The sequence below is a fragment of the Ornithorhynchus anatinus genome, chromosome 4, assembly GCF_004115215.2.
Source record: "Ornithorhynchus anatinus isolate Pmale09 chromosome 4, mOrnAna1.pri.v4, whole genome shotgun sequence".
Taxonomy (NCBI): Eukaryota; Metazoa; Chordata; class Mammalia; order Monotremata; family Ornithorhynchidae; genus Ornithorhynchus; species Ornithorhynchus anatinus.
Window position 1 is genome coordinate 8,694,682 of NC_041731.1, and position 18,785 is coordinate 8,713,466.

At 46.2% G+C, this 18,785-nt stretch overlaps 1 protein-coding gene across 2 annotated transcripts in view; it reads left to right on the forward strand.

The window, feature by feature from the left end:
- The window catches only part of SUGCT (succinyl-CoA:glutarate-CoA transferase), a 325,094-nt gene that overhangs the window by 36,095 nt on the left and 270,214 nt on the right, over positions 1–18,785 (forward strand). The window contains exon 8 of one of the 2 annotated variants that reach the window (XM_029062275.2): positions 3,772–3,915. The exons of the other annotated variant lie outside the window; for it this stretch is intronic. Within the exon in view, the coding sequence (XP_028918108.1) occupies positions 3,772–3,915 (144 nt within the window). The remainder of the gene's footprint in view (positions 1–3,771; positions 3,916–18,785) is intronic. 2 annotated transcript variants of the gene reach the window in all.

Genomic DNA, 18,785 nt, shown 5'->3' on the forward strand with positions numbered 1-18,785 from the left:
TGGGTCTCCAGCAGAGTCAGGCGAGGAGGAGAAAGAGGCATTTGTTTACTAGGAAAATGGTGAGTGGCAACAGGAAATAATAAATTTTCGGTAGCAGAGGTGAGGATGGTCCGCAGGGGGTGTGGGTCTCCAGCAGAGTCAGGCGAGGAGGAGAAAGAGTGGATAGACAGACCCAGGAGTTGGTTCACAATGCTGGAGGAGTTCCAAAGAGAACAGCCGATGAACGTAATTGTGGGAAGGGAGGAGGGTAGGTGGTTGGAAAAGTCTGGGCCCAGTGGTGATGGAAAAGGGTTGGTTTGGGGCGGAAGAGGAGAAAAGGAATATGAGCCATGTCTGCTCACCTCGGTAGCACCTGCTTTACAGACAACTCATTCGTACTCCCAATCTCCCAGTGTTTCTATCTTTCTCTCCCTCTCCTCTCCACCTGCCCGGCGGGAAGTAATAGTCCCAGCTAGAGTTCCTATAGAAGGTTGCTGAGGTGGTTTTGTGCTCTCTTCCTTGTGAGCTCACAAAATGGTGGACACTGGACACAGTACGTCACGAGACTGAGAGCCGGATGGCTTATCTAGAAGCAGGAAAGGAAGGAGCCTGGTCTGTTAGGACGGCTTCCGTTGGGACCGGTCTAAACGTTTGGTAATGCGGGGCCCAGGGAAAGCCCTATTGATCCATTCCGGTCAGTCAGCCCAGCCCTCATTTAGACCAGGTTGGTACTTCCGCCTGGTACGGTGACCCCCTAGAGTGAGCTTGTTATCCTGGGAGAGCCCCAATTAGGGAGCCCCACTTATGTGGGTCCAAGTCTAATACTGGGCATCGTCCCCCTTCACCCCATGGCCTACCCAGAGCTCCAAAGACTTTCGCCCAAGGCCGGCAGCCTTAGCTAACATGCCCCACCCCTGGGAGCCGGAAAGGGGCCAGAAACGAAGCGAAGATGACACTTGCGTCGTTTGTTCCCTGTCGGCACACGCAGCTCCCCGAACCTGGCCTACCCGTGGGATTCTGGTTGCCTTCACTTGGTCAGGGGACAGGGCCAGAGGTCCCTCTCGTTACCAACTTTGGAGCCCAGTGAAGACAAATTGCATTTCCCCCGCAGCTGCTGTCTGCCCAGGCAGCCGGACTGAGGCAACTGTGGGGCTGATATGCCTGACCGCCTTGTTGTAACCTCTTTCCTGGGCTGGGACAGGGACAAATGGAGTCCCAGTGGCATGGAGGTCAGTCAGTCAGTTGAGCACTTACTATGTGCAGAGCACCGTACTGACCACCTGGGAGACTACGGTACAACAGAATTAGCAGACGCCTTCCCTGTCAATAATGAACCTACCTCTGATATTGCTCTGGCTACTGGGCTATAGCTGACAGAGTCTAAACATTTTGACATTTCTCTCTCCGTTGTCCCCCGAGACAAATGACAGTCTGCTTCTCCCAGGCAGGCGTAAATATAACCAACTAGCCCGAGTCTGAGTCCCCTTCAGTGGGAAATACCCACAGGAGTCAGGAGAGTTTAATTTGTGACTTACCCGGCTCTGAAGAGATTCTCCTCAGAGTTGTCCAGACAGATGGAGTTTTAACAATCATTTGGAGAAACAATTTAAATTTCAAAAATTAAACCTTCGATTTTTTTTTTTTTAGATGTTTTGATTTTTAGAAAGCCCATTTTAGATTGCTCGGTATAACTCTGTCCCCAGTTGTCTTGAACATTATCGGTGGTTTAAATAAGTGCTTTCTGTCGAGTGTTTCGTTTACCGACACTATTTCTGTCAGCTGGTTCTTCTGACATCACCGATGCCATTTAGGGCTGTGTATGCCGAAGGTTCCCACTGCAGAGTAGAAGTGATAATACATCCCATCTTTAAATAGCTTATCTCTATATAGCACAACCACATCTTTGCATCTGGAATACTATTTCGGTTTCTTGGCATCCACACGCCAGAAAAAGGTCGACCGATTGGAGTGATTTCACAGAAGGGCAGCGAATGATTAAAGGAGTGAAAGATTGATTTAAGAGGAAAGATTAGGGTTGGTTAAATGATGGATGACTGATATGAAAGTATGGGATATTTTGGAAGGGCAGGAATCGAATATGGTATGGTGACATGGAAATGTTATCCACGTGCGTGGTGTGCTCACAATATTTTTTTAAATGGTGTTTAAGTGCTTACTAAGTGCCAGACACTCTAGTAAGCGATCAGGCTGGACATAGTTCATGTTCAACGTGGGGCTCACGGTCTTAATCCACATTTTACAGTTGCAGTTAACTGAGGCCCAGAGACGTGAAGTGCCTCACCTGAGGTCACCCAGGAGACAAGTGGTGGATCCGGGATTAGAACCCGGATCCTTCTGACTCCCAGGTTCGTGCTCTATCCAATAGGCCATGCTGCAAAATTGCCATCTTTTATCTACAGACCTGGGATGGATCTCTCTTGTCATGATTGGATCATGGGCTGGAAATTGAGGCTGCATGTGTGAGTTCCCTGTGGGCAGGGAGCGTGTCTGATGCTTCTTTTATCTTCCCCGAGTGTTTAGTGCAGTGCATCGCACCCATTTGGCCCGGCCTAAGTACCATTACTATTGTCAGTACAACTAGTAATAGCTGGAAAAGAAAAAAAAAAGATTTCCTGTAGCAGCCTAGTTTATCTAAGCCAAATATTCAGAAAAAGATTGATGGGGAATTTCTAGGTTGGTGAGAAGTTTGAATTTGTTGTTTGATAGATTCAGGTTCAGATTAAACACTTAGTTTCACTTCCTCCAAGAGGAAGATAAATCTGACCGTGTTGCATTCCTTCTCTTTCCTGTAAAAAATGGGAGAGACAGAAATCCCTAGAGAGCTTTGGAGTGCAGGGAAGTTCGTCGAGAGTCAGATGGAAAGTGAATACCTCCTTCGATTCAGGCTTCCCCTCTGGTGGAAATCTTTGGCTCTTTCTATTGATGAGGGGATCAGCTTTGGCCGTGACAAAAAGCACAATCAAGAGATTATTAGAGGAGTAACAAATCTGGGTGTGTTTAAGGCCACAAGGCTTTCAAGTGTCTTCTCAAGCATGACTCCGTTAACCTTGGGTGGCTGGGTCCCATTTTATAGGAAATTCCTCTAGATCTCGTGTTTATGTGGAGTCCTGGGGTTTCATTAGGGTGGGGGGAGGGAAGGATTTTTGTTCCTGGATCCTTTCCTTCTCCCTCTTTCCCCTCTCTGTAGCACGAGAGAGGGGAAGTAAACTGGGGGTTTAGGGAGAGGGGAAGCTGGATGGCCTAGTGGATAGAGCACAGTCTTGGGAGTCAGAAAGACCTAGGTTCTAATTCCGGCTCTGCCACGTGTCAGCTGTGTGACCTTGGGCAAGTCGCTTCACTTCTCTGTGCCTCAAGTTACCTCATCCGTAAAATGGAGATTAAGACTATGAGCCCCATGTGGGACAGGGACTGTATCCAACCTGATTAACTTGTATCTACCCCGGTCCTTAGAAGAATGCCCGACACATAGGAAGTGCTTAACGAATATCATCTTTACTGTTATTATTACGGTGATGAAGTTGGATGTATTACAGCTCTCCAAGTGGGAAAATGATCCTTGGGGTACCACTGCTGGAGGAAGGATGGGAGGTATTCGTATCTTCATCTACTCTTGTTTGAGTTCCTGTGTTAAACCAATTTGGCGTCGGAGATCACAAGGAGCTGACAGTCTAATAATCAGAACTCTCAGAAAGAAGCCCGATGCAAGTGAATCCATTTACTAAAGAGATGATTAATTGCCTGCTTTTTATTCCGCTCCTCCCCCCCAACCAGGATGGCGATCCAGTTCGGCCAGGGGTAGCTATGACAGATCTTGCTACTGGGCTGTATGCTTACGGAGCCATCATGGCAGGGTTGCTGCAAAAATATAAGACCGGGAAAGGCCTGCATATTGATTGCAATCTGCTGTCATCTCAGGTAAGGGTCGAAGAAGAATTTAAGTGGAGGCTTAAAGTGAGACTGGTGTGAGAAGGAGAGAGAGATTTGCGTGTGTAGCCGTTGGAAAATTTTCTTTGAAATCCTCTGTTTTTGTAAGTGCTTCATCAGTACAATATCTGTGAATCCAGGTTCCCATTCGATTGATTCAAGAATAGCCTGAGAGAGGAGTTTTTGCAGACCGCTTGCTCCTCGAGTCTCAGATAGGACCTGGAACAGAAAATGACCTTAAAAGATTTGCATTGCTCACAACATTTATTTGTTTATCCGTATCAATGTCTGTCTCCCCCTCCAGACTGTAAGCTCGTTTTGGGCAGGGACATGTCCGCTTATTCTGTCGTATCGTACCCTCTCAAGCGCTTAGTACGGTGTACATAGTAAGTGTTCAATAAATACCACTGATTGACTGATCGATCCTTTAGACTGTAAGCTCATCGCGGGCAGGGAACGTGTCTCCCAACTCTGTCGTGTGGTACTCTCCCAAGCACTTAGTACAGGGAGTTTGCAGGCAGTAAGTGCTCAATTGATGCTGCTGATGCTGGAGATGAGGTGAAGAACACCACCACAACTGCAATAGAAATCCAACGAGGCAGCGGAGCCCAGCTCAGGCCCAAGCGCCAGTCCTCCCTGAAGCTGCCCGGACCCTCTCTTGAGCACCCCTCCGAGATCCCGCCTGACCCGAGGAAGCAGGAGGGCCATTGTCGGCAGCCTTTTCTCACTCCGTTTCCCCCCCCCCCCCGTCCCCAGTCCCTCCTTGCCCAGCTCTTCCCTGTCTCGTGCTTCCAGTGCCTACCCTGGGACTTCAGCTTTTATTCATTTGTTTACTTATTTATGTAGTTATTTGTTTATTATATTAAGCGCTTACTTTGCTCCAGGCACTGTAGTAAGTGCTGGAGTAGATACAAGCTAATCAGGTCAGACATAGTCCTTGTCCCACATGGGGTTCACAGTGTTAATCCCCATTTTACAGATGAGGGAACTGAGGCCCAGAGAACTCAAGTGACTCAAGGTCACCTAGCAGCCAAGCGGTGGAGCCGGGATGAGAACCCAGGTCCTCCTGACTCCCAGGCCCGGGCTCTATCCACAGGGCTGTGCTACCTCTCAGCACTTAACAGCACTAATTTTAATTTGCTCCGCAACACCCCTGAAAGGTATGGTTCAGGTCTTATTGTCCCCATTTTCAGCTGGGGAAACAGAGGCACGGAGAGATTAAGCGACCTGCCCAAGGCCACACAGTAGACAGGTGACAGAGCCTAGACCGCAGCCCGGGAACTCCGACTTCCAGGGGTTCCGCTCTCCCATCTCTGCCACGCTGCCTCCGCTCGGCCCCGTTGTACTACGGTTGGGATTCCAGCCGGCCCGTGATCCAACCATCCAACGGAGAGTCTGATTTATCCCAAAGGGTCCCACTGATCAGAGTTTCCCCATCTCACTGGCTGGAATGTTACCTGACTCGACCTTGGGCTTGGTCAGTGATCAAAATTTTGACATTTGCCAATTGGTGGTTGGATCATTAGATTTCAGCAGCTTTGTTTTTGACCGTCTTTTCTGACTCTAGGACCTGAAGGCTCAGGTGCCCTGGAGTCCCAAGGCAAATCCGGGAGGTTACAAAGCCAGTGTGTCACAGCACACCAGCGAGGAAGAAGCACTGACCTAGAAAATAGGGCTCCGACAGAAAAGCCCTTGATCGCCATTCCTCGCTAATCGTAGCCATTTCTCTTGAGATAAAAAATTTACCTGATGGCACGATGAAACGAGCCAAGACATGTCCGCAGTGCTAAATGGGGAATTCCCTGCCAAGATTTATGCTTCTTTAAGATTATCTTTTCGGGACACCCAAGCAATTTGTGGCCAACATTGGAGACATTATACCGGGCTGGATGGATCTTTCTAGCTGAAACAGTAAAAGCGTGTCTTATTTCCACCATGGTTCCTAAGAAAACTTGAGCTGAAATGGATTCTAAATAGAAAGTAGGATCTGGAAAGATAGCCAGGGTAAAAGACGATTGAAAAAGAAGGGAGGAAGAGAAGGATAAAATAATCAAAGGGTTCAGTGGGATAATTAAAAAATTGAGGCCCTCCCGCCTGCAGTCGACTACAAAGAATGGGATCCCATCTGAGGGTAGCAAGGACGGGCAGTGCCGATGGCTGTCACTCCTGTGCTCTGAGCACTCTCCAAAGCACACAGGAGTATCAGAAATTCCCTACTGGGTGAAGGCAGGTGTCCATTCAGCTCCGGATTCTGTCTCTCACAATGCTTGGGATAACGGTATGATGGGTTTCTGCCTCTGAATTTCCTTCCTCGTGGTTAGGGATATGCACTCTCTAGCCCCCAAATGGTCTATTATGGGCCCCGTGGTCCGGAAATATTTTTAATCCCTTCTTGTACCTCCTAGCAACACTTTCAATTCTCCCCCCTGCATCACTCCCTCTCATAACACATAATAGTCTTTTCCTCTACAAAGTGGTCCAAGCCCTCTTGAGTCTCTTGGTATTTTCTGGCCGGTAGATAAGTTCTGCCAACATTTACCGTATCGGACTCTATGTTGTTACTGCCTGCAGAGTGAAAAAGTTCTTACTTTCATTTGACTAGAAACTCACACTTTAAGAGTTTCAGTCAAGCCTCTCCCCTACAGAATGTGGTGGGGTTTGCTACACAACAATTCTGTGCGTATCCTTTCCTCCTTCCCCCAGATTTTGTAAGCTTCGATTATATAAGCGATTATATAAGCTTCGATTATATAGAAGCAGCGTGGCTCAGTGGAAAGAGCCTGGGCTTCGGAGTCAGAGGTCATGGGTTCGACTCCCAACTCTGCCATTTGTCAGCTGTGTGACTGTGGGCAAGTCACTTAACATCTCTGTGCCTCAGTTACCTCATCTGTAAAATGGGGATTAACTGTGAGCCTCACGTGGGACAACCTGATGACCCTGTATCTACCCCAGTGCTTAGAACAGTGCTCTGCACATAGTAAGCGCTTAACAAATACCAACATTATTAACATTATTATATACCCTCTCAGCTTTGCGGACGGAAGGGGCCTGACTTTTTTCAGTCACTCCTCGTACAACTGCATCGTGCAGAATGGTCAATTTTGGTTACAGGCGGGACTAACGGTTGCATGACAAAGACGATTCAAGGCAAGGACAGAAGGAGGACAATACAAGATGCTTGGACCGTTTTTACTCTTCCACTATCCTTCTAGGTAAATTGCTTTTCCAGGAAATTGAAGCTACTTAAAAATACAGTGAAATCCCATTAATCATTCTGGGTTTTTGTAAATGACTCTCTAAGCTTCTCAGCTTCCAGGCTGCTTGCCTGATCAGGCATAAAACAGCAATTCCAAATGCCTTAGCAATTTCCCCCCACCCCCGGCCCCCAACTTTACAGCCTTCTTTTTTTGGCCTGTATTTATTTGAGAGGTGCCTTTAAATGTATCCTTGACTCACAAACTTCCTGAAACCTTTGGCCACCTGTGTTCTCTTCATCTGGGTAGAAATGGCCAGATGTGCTTGCGATGCACTCACAGTAGCAGGTAACTGGGGAAACACATTTGAGAAGCGCTTGGTTTCGCAAACCACGACGAGAAGAAATGCGCTCTTGGCTGTCTGGGAAATGTGTATAGAGCAGTTCTGGCAGCTTAGGTTGGAGTTTGTTCAAGAGAACTTTATAAATCTTTTGCAACCTTGCTCTCTGACTTTTTGTAACATTAGCTAGATTTAGTGGTATCAGAACTGAGCCAGGCCAACCCAGCAACACGACAGAAATTCACTTGGCATTAACTATCCAATATGTAACATTAATAACCAGCTTTCTCTGCATGAATACGTACGTAATTTTCAAACCGTTACGCTCGACAGTTTATTCAGCAAAGAAAGCACCTAGAGATCGATCATTACCTATGCTAAGTAGCTCTGTCTAATGCTAAATTGAAATGGGCTTTAATCTCTTTAAGTCGGTCAAAATACTTCAGAAGTTGAGAGGGAGGGAAAGGGAAGTTTAAGCCAAGGTAAATTCTGCAGCATGGAGGGAGAGCCATTAAGAAATGTGGGCATTCCAAAAAGAAGGTTTGAACAGGTGCTAAATTCACGTTATTTTCCCCTGAGTGATGATGGTATTTATTAAGCGCTTACCATATACCAGGCACCGTACTAAGTGCTGGAGTGGCTACAAGATAGTAGGGTGGACACAGTCCCTGTCCCACATGGAGCCTCATGGTCTTAATCTCCATTTTACATATGAGGTAACTGAGGCGCAGAGAATTGAAGTGACTCACTAACGGTCACACAGTAGGCAAGTGGCGGAGTCGGGATTAGAACCCAGGTCCTCTGACTCCCAGGCCCGTGCCGTATCTACTAGGTCATGCTGCGTGTGCCCGAAGATGGACGGCGATTTTCTAAGCGGAGCCGCTCGACACGGAAAGGGCTTCCGAAAGGGGCTGTTATCTGCCCAGCGACCAGAGCATCGGTATGGGGCCGGCGACTTGGGGTTAGGCTTGGGGAAAGAGGTCAGGAGTAGGCAAAGGGTTAGGGGGAGGAGAAAGAAGTCGTTTGTTATCAGATGGCTCAATCAGCCATCCCATCTGATTTCCTTGTATCTACCCTGCTTTTCGAACCATGCCTGACACACAGCGGGCAGGGAATGCCTCCGTTATATTGTTTTAGTGTACTCTCCCAAGCGCGTAGCACAGGGCTCAGTAAGTGCTCAGTAAATACAATTGACTGACTGGTATAATAAGCGCTCAATAGTACCATAGAAATAATCAATCAGTTGTATTTATCGAGCGCTTACTGTACCCGTTCTAAGCACTTGGGAGAGTGCTGTAGAATAGAGTTGGTAGACCCGTTCCCGTCCCACAGATGAGCTTTCAGTCTAGAGGGGGAGGCAGACGTATATAAATACGTAAATTAGGATTATGTACATAAGTGCCGTGGGGCTAGTAGGGGTCCCGTTGGATTGCACTGAGCCGACGAGACTCTCTTGCCATGGGGAATGGGAAGACAGGTGGCCGAGATATCACTGGCAGCTTTGGCCTGCCAAATTGAGAAGCAGGATGGCCTAGTGGATAGAGCCCACGCCTGGGAATCGGAAAGACCTGGGTTCTAACCCCGGCCCCGCCGCTCGTGTGCTGGGTGACCTTGGGCGAGTCACTTCACTTCCTCTGTGGCTCAGTTACCTCAACTGTAAAATCGGGTGCGCCCAACCCGATTAGCCTGTGTCTACACCAAAGCCTAGGACGGTCCCTGGCACATCATAACTACCACGAAGCAAACGAACAAAAAAATTGGAAGACCACTCTAAGCTGTCCTCTGCTAGAGGCCCCGAAGTGCCCTCGTCCATTCCGTGTCATCGCGTGTGGCATTTACATTGTTGGCCTCGGCGTCGGGATACGCTCGTCCCTTGCCGGGCCCCGTGGAACTTGTGGCTGGCATTGTCAGATGGGTCCGTCACACCTGAGAGAGACCGAGCTGGGCTTTTGGTGGACTTGAAAGCTTGAAAGGTGGATGAAAGAACAAAGTAAACAAAGGAAGGAAAAAATACGGCACAAAGCGACAGAAAGGCCGCCCCTCCTCCCTCTCCCAAACCTCTCTGCCCTCCACCTCCCTGTCTCATCCCAGCCGTATTAAATACAATCTTTCCGGGAAGCCGAGTTTCAGAAAAAGCTCATCGCCAGTGCTGTTCAACCCACAGAGGCACCAGATGCCGCGCCCCCTCTTCCCACATATACACATAATTACACCCACTACCCCGCTTACACATAATTACACATAATTACAGCCGCTACCGCCGTCCATCTTGAAGCGCACGTTCTTGGCCGCATGGGGACTGAATGAGAGAGGGTGTCCGAGTTAGTGCGACCCACTACTGGAGAAACAAATTCAGCCCGCGTCCCTCCACTCCCATTCTAAATTAAAATCTTACGGAGTATGTAGCCTAGAATTGCTCCCTTGGTCCCTGAGGAGGGAGCGTCACCCCCGCTCCGCCCCCCTTTTCCCCTAAAAAAAACCCTGTTGAAGATGGGATGATGATAATGACCGGTGGAGTCTCTTGTTGGGAGTGACAGATGAACCTAGGCAACAGAATTGATAAATACCTGTTCTCCTTCCGACTGGTGGGACGGGGACTGTGTCCGACCTGATGATGATGTTCTACCTCAGCGCTACCTCAAGAAGCAGCGTGGCCTAGTGGAAAGAACACGGGCCTGAGAGTCAGAGGACTTGGGTTCTGATCCCAACTCTTCCACTCATCTGCTGTGCGATCTTGCGCTAGTCACAACTTCCCTCATCTGCAAAATGGGGATTCAATATGCGTTCTCCCTCCTACCCTAATCTGTGAGTCCCAAGTGGGACTTGATGATCTTGTACCAATCTCAGTGCTTGGTACAGTGCTTGGCATATAGTAAGTGCTTTACAAGTACCACAATTATTATTATTGTTCGTAGTAAAATGTGTGACACACATAACACAATTATTAGTACTATTGTTATTATTATCATTATTATGACAGAAATTTGTCCAGAGACCCTTGTACTCTGTCATCCCTGCTGGGTCATAAAATACAACCAGTGAGTAGACTCATTCTTCCCCCTTTATCATTCATATCCTCTCACTCAGCTCCAACGTTTCCTCGGTCAAAGCCTCCCTAAAAATCACGTCCTCCAGAAAGTACTGTCAGTCAGCAGTATTTATCGAGCACTTACTGGGTGCAGAGCACTGTACTAAGTCCTTGAGAGAGTACAATATAACAATACAGCAGACACATTCCCTGCCCACAGTGAGCTTACAGTCTAGAAGAAGAGCAAATAACCCCCCTACCTTTCTCACTGCTGCAAGTTGCACAGATTTTTCACATGTAAGACCTATTTATGGCTGTAAGCTCGCTGCGGAAGGGCCTTGTTTCTATCAACTCTATCGTACTGCCCCTTCCCAATGCTTAGTACAGTGCTCTGTACTCAGCAAGTGCACAATAAATGCCACTGATTGATTGATTGGCCAAGGCGAACCCTGAATAAGGCTGACGACGTGTCGAAGGACTGCAGACCGGCCTGCAGCTGCCTTGGTGGCCCCTGCGATCTTCATTCTCCTACTTGCGAGGCTGGAATTAGAACCCAGGTCTCCCGATTCCCAGAGCCACCCTCTTTCCCGCTGGACCAGCGGCGGTTTAAGGTGGGGCGAAGGGTAGAAAATACAACACTCCGTTGATGTGTGCAGGATGTGGAAAAGGTTGGCTTTTCTGCCTCACTCACATACATGGATCAGTCAGTCAGAAAGCTCTCTGTAATTTGCTGCATTTTCAAATGCAAATCACAGCTGAGCAAACTCCAAAAAATTTGAATGGGGCACAATCTATTAAGTTGTATAAGAATCAAATTTTATATCTTTGGCTCTCCTGCTTCCAATCCACCATTTATCCTTTTCCCTTTGCCCACAGCATGAGACCTCCACAAAACCATGGGCTACAAGTGTGTCCCGAACTGGGAAGCAGTTTGGCCCAGTGCATAAAGCACAGACCTGGGAGCCCAAAGACCTGGGTTCTAAGTCCGGCTCTGCCGCTTCCCCGCTGCGTGACGTTGGGCAAGTGACCTCGTCTCCGTACCTCCGTTTCCACACCTGCAAAATGGGGATTCAATACCTGTTCTTCCTTCTTAGACTGTGAGCCCCATGTGGGACAGGTACTGTATCTGGCCTGATGAATTTGTATCTACTCCAGCGATTAGAACAGTGCTTCGCACATAATAAGCGCTTAAAAAATACCATTAAGAAAACAACAACAAAAAACTCCAGAGGAATGGGAATTTTTGCATCTCTAACCATAACACCCTATAGATTTGGCTTTTATTTCATGTTTGGCTGTGTTGCGTTTTCATTTTCCCTCATGCCTGATTTCTGTGTCTTCAGCCCCTTTTCCTTAGGATCTTAGATTGTGAACTCCCCAAGGGACAGGGACTATGTCTAATTTCCACAGGTGAATTCTCTCCCAGAGCACACAGTAAGCACTTAAGAAGTACTGTTACTATTTCTACTAATGTCCTCTTGTTCAGCCTCATCAGAACCTCTTTGAAAGCCTTCTAAAAATCCCCCCTCTTCCAGGAAACATCCTGGGGATAATCCCCCCACCTGTCTCAGCAGGCTGTCTGGTCATCCCCCTTAGTTCTTTTTGTATTTATCTATTTATTTATGAATTAATTTCCTCATGTCTATTTGTCCCAGATGTATTTATTTATTTACTGGAACAGTTTGGACTAATGGAAAGAGCATGAGCCTGAGAGTCAGAGGATCTGGGTTTTAATCCCGGCTCCGCCGGTTGCCCGCTGTGTGACCTGGGGCACGTGACTTAACTTCTCCGTGCCTCGGTTTGCTCCTCTGCAAAATGGGGATTCAGTGCTCGTTCTCCCTCCTACTTAGACTTGTGAGCCCCATGTGGGGTAGGGACTGTGTCCGGCCTAATTAATTTGAATAGTAAATAAATAATTATATTTACGGTGTCTGTGAGACCCTTACTATGTGTCAGGCACTGTACTAAGCACCGAGGTGGATACAACCAAATTGGGTTGGACACAGTCCCTGTCCCACTTGGGGCTCACAGTTTCAACCCCCATTTTACAGATGAGAGAACTGAGGCACAGAGAGGTAAAGTGACTTGCCCAAGGTCACACAGCAGACAAGTGGCGGAGCCGGGATTAGAACTCATGACCCTCTGACTCCCAGGCCCGGGCTCAATCCTTATGTACCCCAGCGCTTAGAACAACGCTTAACGTGCAGCAAGTGCTTAACAAATGCCATAAAAATAACAATACTTTATGGTTTGCATCTATTCTTTCGCTTGCTTAATTACTGATCCGTACATCAGTTTGGGCCTAGCTCCTAGAAGACAGGAATCGGATCATTTCGGTCTTGTTCCCCAAGACCCTAATTTAGGGCTCTGCACCCAACAGGCCCTCAATTAATATCGTCGGTGATGGTGATAAAAGTGAAGGTATCGAAGCTATATTTGCCTTTGGTATGTGATGCATCAACAAATGGGTTAGCTTTAACTACCATTTGGCACTCTGAAGGAAAAAAGTAAACAATCTGAATAAGCTCAGAAATACCACATTTTTCACAAGCCTAAATTATTTAGATTGGCCTTCAAAACACCTTTCTCCACAGGCGGGCCATATTTTATGTCCTCGTAAGATTTACTTTCCCATTTGAATTGTGTGTCATTTGTTAAGTTGCGTATAAACATAATTCGAGCTCACAGGATAAATTTGAAATGTTCCGCGACTTCTTGTGCTGGGTAACGAAATATTTGTCTTTCCTTAGTAATGGTAGTGTTCAGAGAGTGAAAAAAAAATGGTGATTGGTAAAACCAATTCCTTTACTAAGCCAATTAATATCTTTTTACAAAGGAAAGGTGTTGTCTTGCCTAACTTGTCGTTCAGTTGAATGTAAAATGTAAGAACTCTAAAGCCAAACTCTTCCAAAAGTAATCAGTGAACTCTGAACTATATAAGCATGGAATTTCAAGTGTGTGTGTGTGTGTGGGGGGGGGGGGGGGCGGGGAGAAGCTTAAGAAAAATACTAATGCTATTTTAAGTACCCATTAACAAACTTAATAACTTCACCCCCATTATCCTCGCTAATTTACACATTCATTTTCTTTTATGCAAAATTGTTCACCTGCCTGCGGCAAATTGCAATGAACTTCACTTCAGCTGCCAGTGGAAAGGGAATAAGACCCAATATAGTTGTAAAGAAACATTTTTTCCCCTCCTTTTAATTGCATTATGCAGAGATGAGAAGTGCATGATGATCAAATTGAATGTCAGTTTCATAAAACTGCAATTTTGAGCTCCCAACCTTAAAAGTGACTTTTTTTTCCTCCAGTGCACATTTGATAAATTACTCTCAATCTGAATACTCGTTGATCATTAACTCCGAGGTGATTGCCTGTGCCACAACAAAATGGCTCCAAGAAGTTTGTTGAGGAGAGAGATCATTCTTTCCTGGATGTGGTTTGCTTTGGGCACCGACTTTGTTTAACTTCAAGACTAGAAGCCTTTAACCCTTGACATGAAATTCTTTGGACTTTTTTTTCTACTCTGAAGATGATGTATGGTTGTCAACTTGAGGCCTTCCAATGTCAGCATAGAAACAGTTCCCTTTAGATGATACTGGTAAATAAGGGGGAAGTGGGTTTTGGATGTGGTTCTAATTATGCAATTGCTCATATTCTTCTGTTGTGGCTTGAAAAAATATATCTTGGAAGTTTTAATATCCTTCCTGTATTAAATTGCAACCAGGCTCCCACAATTACTTTGACAATGAGTTAAGTTTCCTCAGCACTGAACTTCTGCAAGAATTCTCACACGTACAGAGCATTTTGCCGCCGATTTTATTTTTCTACCTATGAACTGTGAATAATTTAGGGCAGTTAAGCTCTAATTCTCCTTTCAAATGTGGCTGTCTTTGTTTATTCAATAACCTTTGAAAAGGATGGTAAGCTAACAATGCATTCATTTTTTTCAGACCAAGTTATGCATACCCACACACAATTCCCTCTGTGGCCAGGAAGACATTACCTCTGTACTCCAGTCTTTTTGGTCAAGCAATCAGTGATGTTGATTGAGCACTTATTGTGTGCCAAGCACTGTATTAAATGCTTTGGAGAATGCAGTGCGACAGAGTTGGTAGATCCCTTCCCTGCCCTCCGGGAGCTTACAGTCTTTCGAGGACTCAAGTTAGTAAGTGGCACTTGATCTGAAGAATGCCAGGAAAAAATCACCGCAGAGTTGTGCTGGGAAGCACAAACTGTCTTTACATCTTGGGAATGAACTGAGAAGTCACAGGGAGAACAGGCAGAAAGGCCCACGCTTTGCACAGGGATGAAAGAAGCAAAACGGGTGTAATAATAATAATTATAGTATTTTTAAAGCGCTTCCCGTGTGCCAGGCACTGTACTAAGCGCTCAGCGTGGCTTAGTGGAAAGAGCCTGGGCTTGGGAGTCAGAGGTCATGAGTTCGAATCCCAGCTCTGCCACTTGTCAGCTGTGTGACTGTGGGCAAGTCACTTAACTTCTCTGTGCCTCAGTTCCCAAATCTGTAAAATTGGGATTAACTGTGAGCCTCACGTGGGACCACCTGATTCCCCTGTATCTACCCCAGCACTTAGAACAGTGCTCTGCACGGAGTAATCGCTTAACAAATACCAACATTATTAATATTATTATTACAAGCAAATCCGGATGGACACTGTCCCTCTCCACAAATGGGGCTCACAGTCTCAGTATGGTACTTGTTAGCGCTTACTGTGTGCCAAGCACTGTTTGAGTCCTGGGGTAGATACAAGTTAATCAGGTTGAACACCATCCCTGTCCCACATGGGGCTCACACTCTTAATCCCCACTTTACAGATGTGCGTGGGCATGGGAATATCTCCCGAGATTATTCTCCAGTGATGTGGCTGGACTCAGAGCTTTTGGATTCTTTCCCCATTGCCAAAGGAGAGAAGCGTGACTGTAGTGGTCCTGTCCTATTCAGCCCAAATCATAGATACCGATGGTATTTGTTAAACACCTATGATGTGTCAAGCACTGTTGTAAGCGTTGGAGTAGATTCAAGCTAAGCAGGTCGGACACAGTCCCTGTCCCACATGGGGCCCACAGTCTTAAACCCCGTTCACAGATGAGGTAACTGAGTCAAAAAGAAGTGAAGTGACTTGCCTAAGGTCACACAGCAGACAAGTGATGGAGCCAGGATTAGAACCCAGGTCCTTCTGACTCCCAGGCCCGTGCCTTGTCCACTAGGCCAAGCTGCTTCTTGTTCCTGGTAACCCCGACAGAGTGACCGTTTCCCCACTCCAGTCACAGTAGAGGAATTTCCAGCAGTACACGTAGGGCTCCATTCTCTACTCCACAAATACCCACTGTAGCAGAAATGCTTCTTTGTCTACATTTCTTCTCTGGCAAAGGGCTCCAACATCCTCGATGATGACGAGTGCTTTTGGATCGATTGACAGCACTACCATTCCACCCCGTTAATGCGGTCATTTTTAAAGCTTACGGTTTTCACTGAAGCCATATGGGCCTCCACTTTCTTTCCATTTTGATTAGGCAGAAATTCCAGCCTGATAACCGTTTTGCCCATAAACAATCAGAAAGTAAACATATTGCAATGACATGATGACAATCTCCGCCTTGATTTGCTTGTAGAGACAGCTATATCCACAGTAAATGTATATTATCAACTCCATCTCTCTAGAACCTTTTTTTTCCAAGTTAATGAAAGGAACCCACGCAATCACATTCTTTTACTTTATTACTAATGATGGTCAAATCACATTAATGTTTATTTGGCTGACTAAATCAAAGAAAAACAGATCTGCATTATGCTCAGAATAATTCGGCTCCATCTGAATGAATTAGAATCAGACAGATGAGGAAATTGGATACTAAGTGCCAGAAGGTAGGACCAGAGAGTGAAGAGGGGAAGAGTTTCAAAAGCATGTTCAAGATAGCACTTCAAACGTAATTTCTTTCAAGGGAACCACTGAGTTGATCAGTCATTTGATTCAACAAGTGGGCGAGGAGAACCAAAAATATGTGATGACTAAGTGAAAAGATTTCTTTATTTTATCCCTGTTATAGCTTGGTTTTAGTTTCAAGCAACCTTATCAAACTTGGGTTCACCAGCTAACTTGACTCCCTCTCAGATTTTCTCTCAGTGGAGCAAGAATGAACTGTGCTTTAGAAAAACTGACCAAAGGCAGTCTGCCCTCCTTTGAATTTTCGAGTTAGGTAGGTTGTGCCGTTCGTTTTTACAGTGCCAATTAAAGAGCAGAGGAAATCAGTTTTTGTGAACTCGTATGTAGGAAAAAGCTTTTTATCATGAATCAAAAATCCCAGGCAATTTCAGTGCATGGCCTACTATAGTTCTAGTCCTCTTGATGCTTTTCATTGAGCAAAATTGTTCTGTAGCGAAACATAACTTCTCAATGAGACAGGATTTTCAATAGCTTAATATTAAAGAAATAAGGATGCTCGATTCCAAGAGCAGCATGTTAAAATGTTTGCCACTCACCGTATCTGCTCTACTGACTGACGAATCATTGTAATTCAAGTGCTGGCCAATTTACCATTAGGCACAGAGATACCAAATTGAATGCTGAATGACGACAGTACTGACAGAGAAGGGAAGATGGGAATTATGGAGGGAGAACTGGAGATTTTAGCACGGGTCCACAGTTATGATGCATTTGGAAAAAAATGAGATGAGGAGAGATTACACTCCCAACTGGAATGCCAGATGACATTCATATCTCCAAGAGAGAAAGGCAGGAAGAAAAAAGGTGGTGTTACTAGAATGTCAGGCCTCTTTTGTATACTCCCTGCCCAGGAAGCAGAAGGTGAGGCACAGGTAGAAAGAACCTGAATAACTCTGAGAGATGAAAACAGTTAGAGTGAGAAGTAGATCTCCAAGCCAAGAAGAGAAAGTTCGAAATGATAACTTCTTTGGTAAATCCACTGAAGTGAATGGGTTGGTGCGGTGATTTACACTGAGTTAAAAACGAAGTCGTCCTCTGCATATGTGATGGCGACGCTCTGGGAGCAAAGTTGCTTCCGAGACCTGTCGTGGTGAGTTACTGCTTTGAAGTGTGCTTTTCTGGTTTGGGCCCCGAGGATTGTTGCAATGTGCTTCTGTCGTTTTTGCCGTTTTGATTACTGCGCTACAGTGTGCCTCTGTAGTTTATGGAGCGCAGATCGCAATAAAAAACTATGTAGAGGGTGATATATTACCAATATAAACACTTTTAGGGTTTGGATTATTTTTTCCCCTTTGACAAACTACCACTTCCTCTTTCCTCCCCATTCTCTCCCAATCTTCAGCCAGAGGCTGAGCTTTTAGGGCCTGTTGGGAAATCCACCATTAGATCCCTCATAACAAACTAAAAGCTCACGATGATTATCGACATTTACTGCTCTGGAGCTCCCCCTGAACAAATCTCAACCCTTTTCTTTGTCTCCCAACTCTACCTTGCTCTCAACCCTTTTACCTCCATCTCTCACTCACGCTTTTGTCCGGGCCTGTAACTCCCTCCCGATCCTAATCTGAGTGCACGGAAGCCCTTCCCATCTTCACAGCCCTCCTAAAATCGCATCTCTTCCAACGAGTCATCAACCAAAGGCTCAATCAGTGGTATTTATTGAGTGTTTACCTTCTGCAGGGCACTGGATTAAGTGCTTGGGAGAGTACAGTGCAACGGAGTTGGTAAACGTGTTCCCTGTCCACCAGGAGTTTACAGTTTAGAAGGGGAGACAGACATTAAAATAAATGATGACTATGTACATAAGTGCTGAGGGGGTGAGGTGGGGTGACTATCAAGTGTTTAAAGGGTCCAGGTCCAGGTGCCGCATAGATGACTCAGAAGGGAGAGGGAGAAGGAGAAATGAGGGCTTAATAGGGAAGGCCTCTTGGAGGAAGAGTGATTTTAATAAGCCTTTGAAGGTGGGGAGAGTGATAGACGGTCGTATCCGAAGCCTGAGGGAGTTCCAAAACAGGAAAAGGACGTGGGATCATGTCAGTGAGTTAGACGAGATCGAGGTACAGTGAGTAGTTCGGTGTTGGGGGAGTGAAACGTGTGAGCCGGGTTGCAGTAGGAAATGAGTGAGGTAAGATAGGAGGGGACGAGTGGATGCGGTGCTTCAAAGCCAGCGGTAGGTGGTTTCTTTTTGATGCAGAGGTGGATGGGCAACCACTGGAGGTTCTTGAGATGTGGACTGAACTTTATTTTTGTTAGAAAAGTCATCTGGACAGCATAGGGTTCTTGCCCGCAGGACTGTAGCTGAAGCGGCATGACACCATCTCGTTATGAGC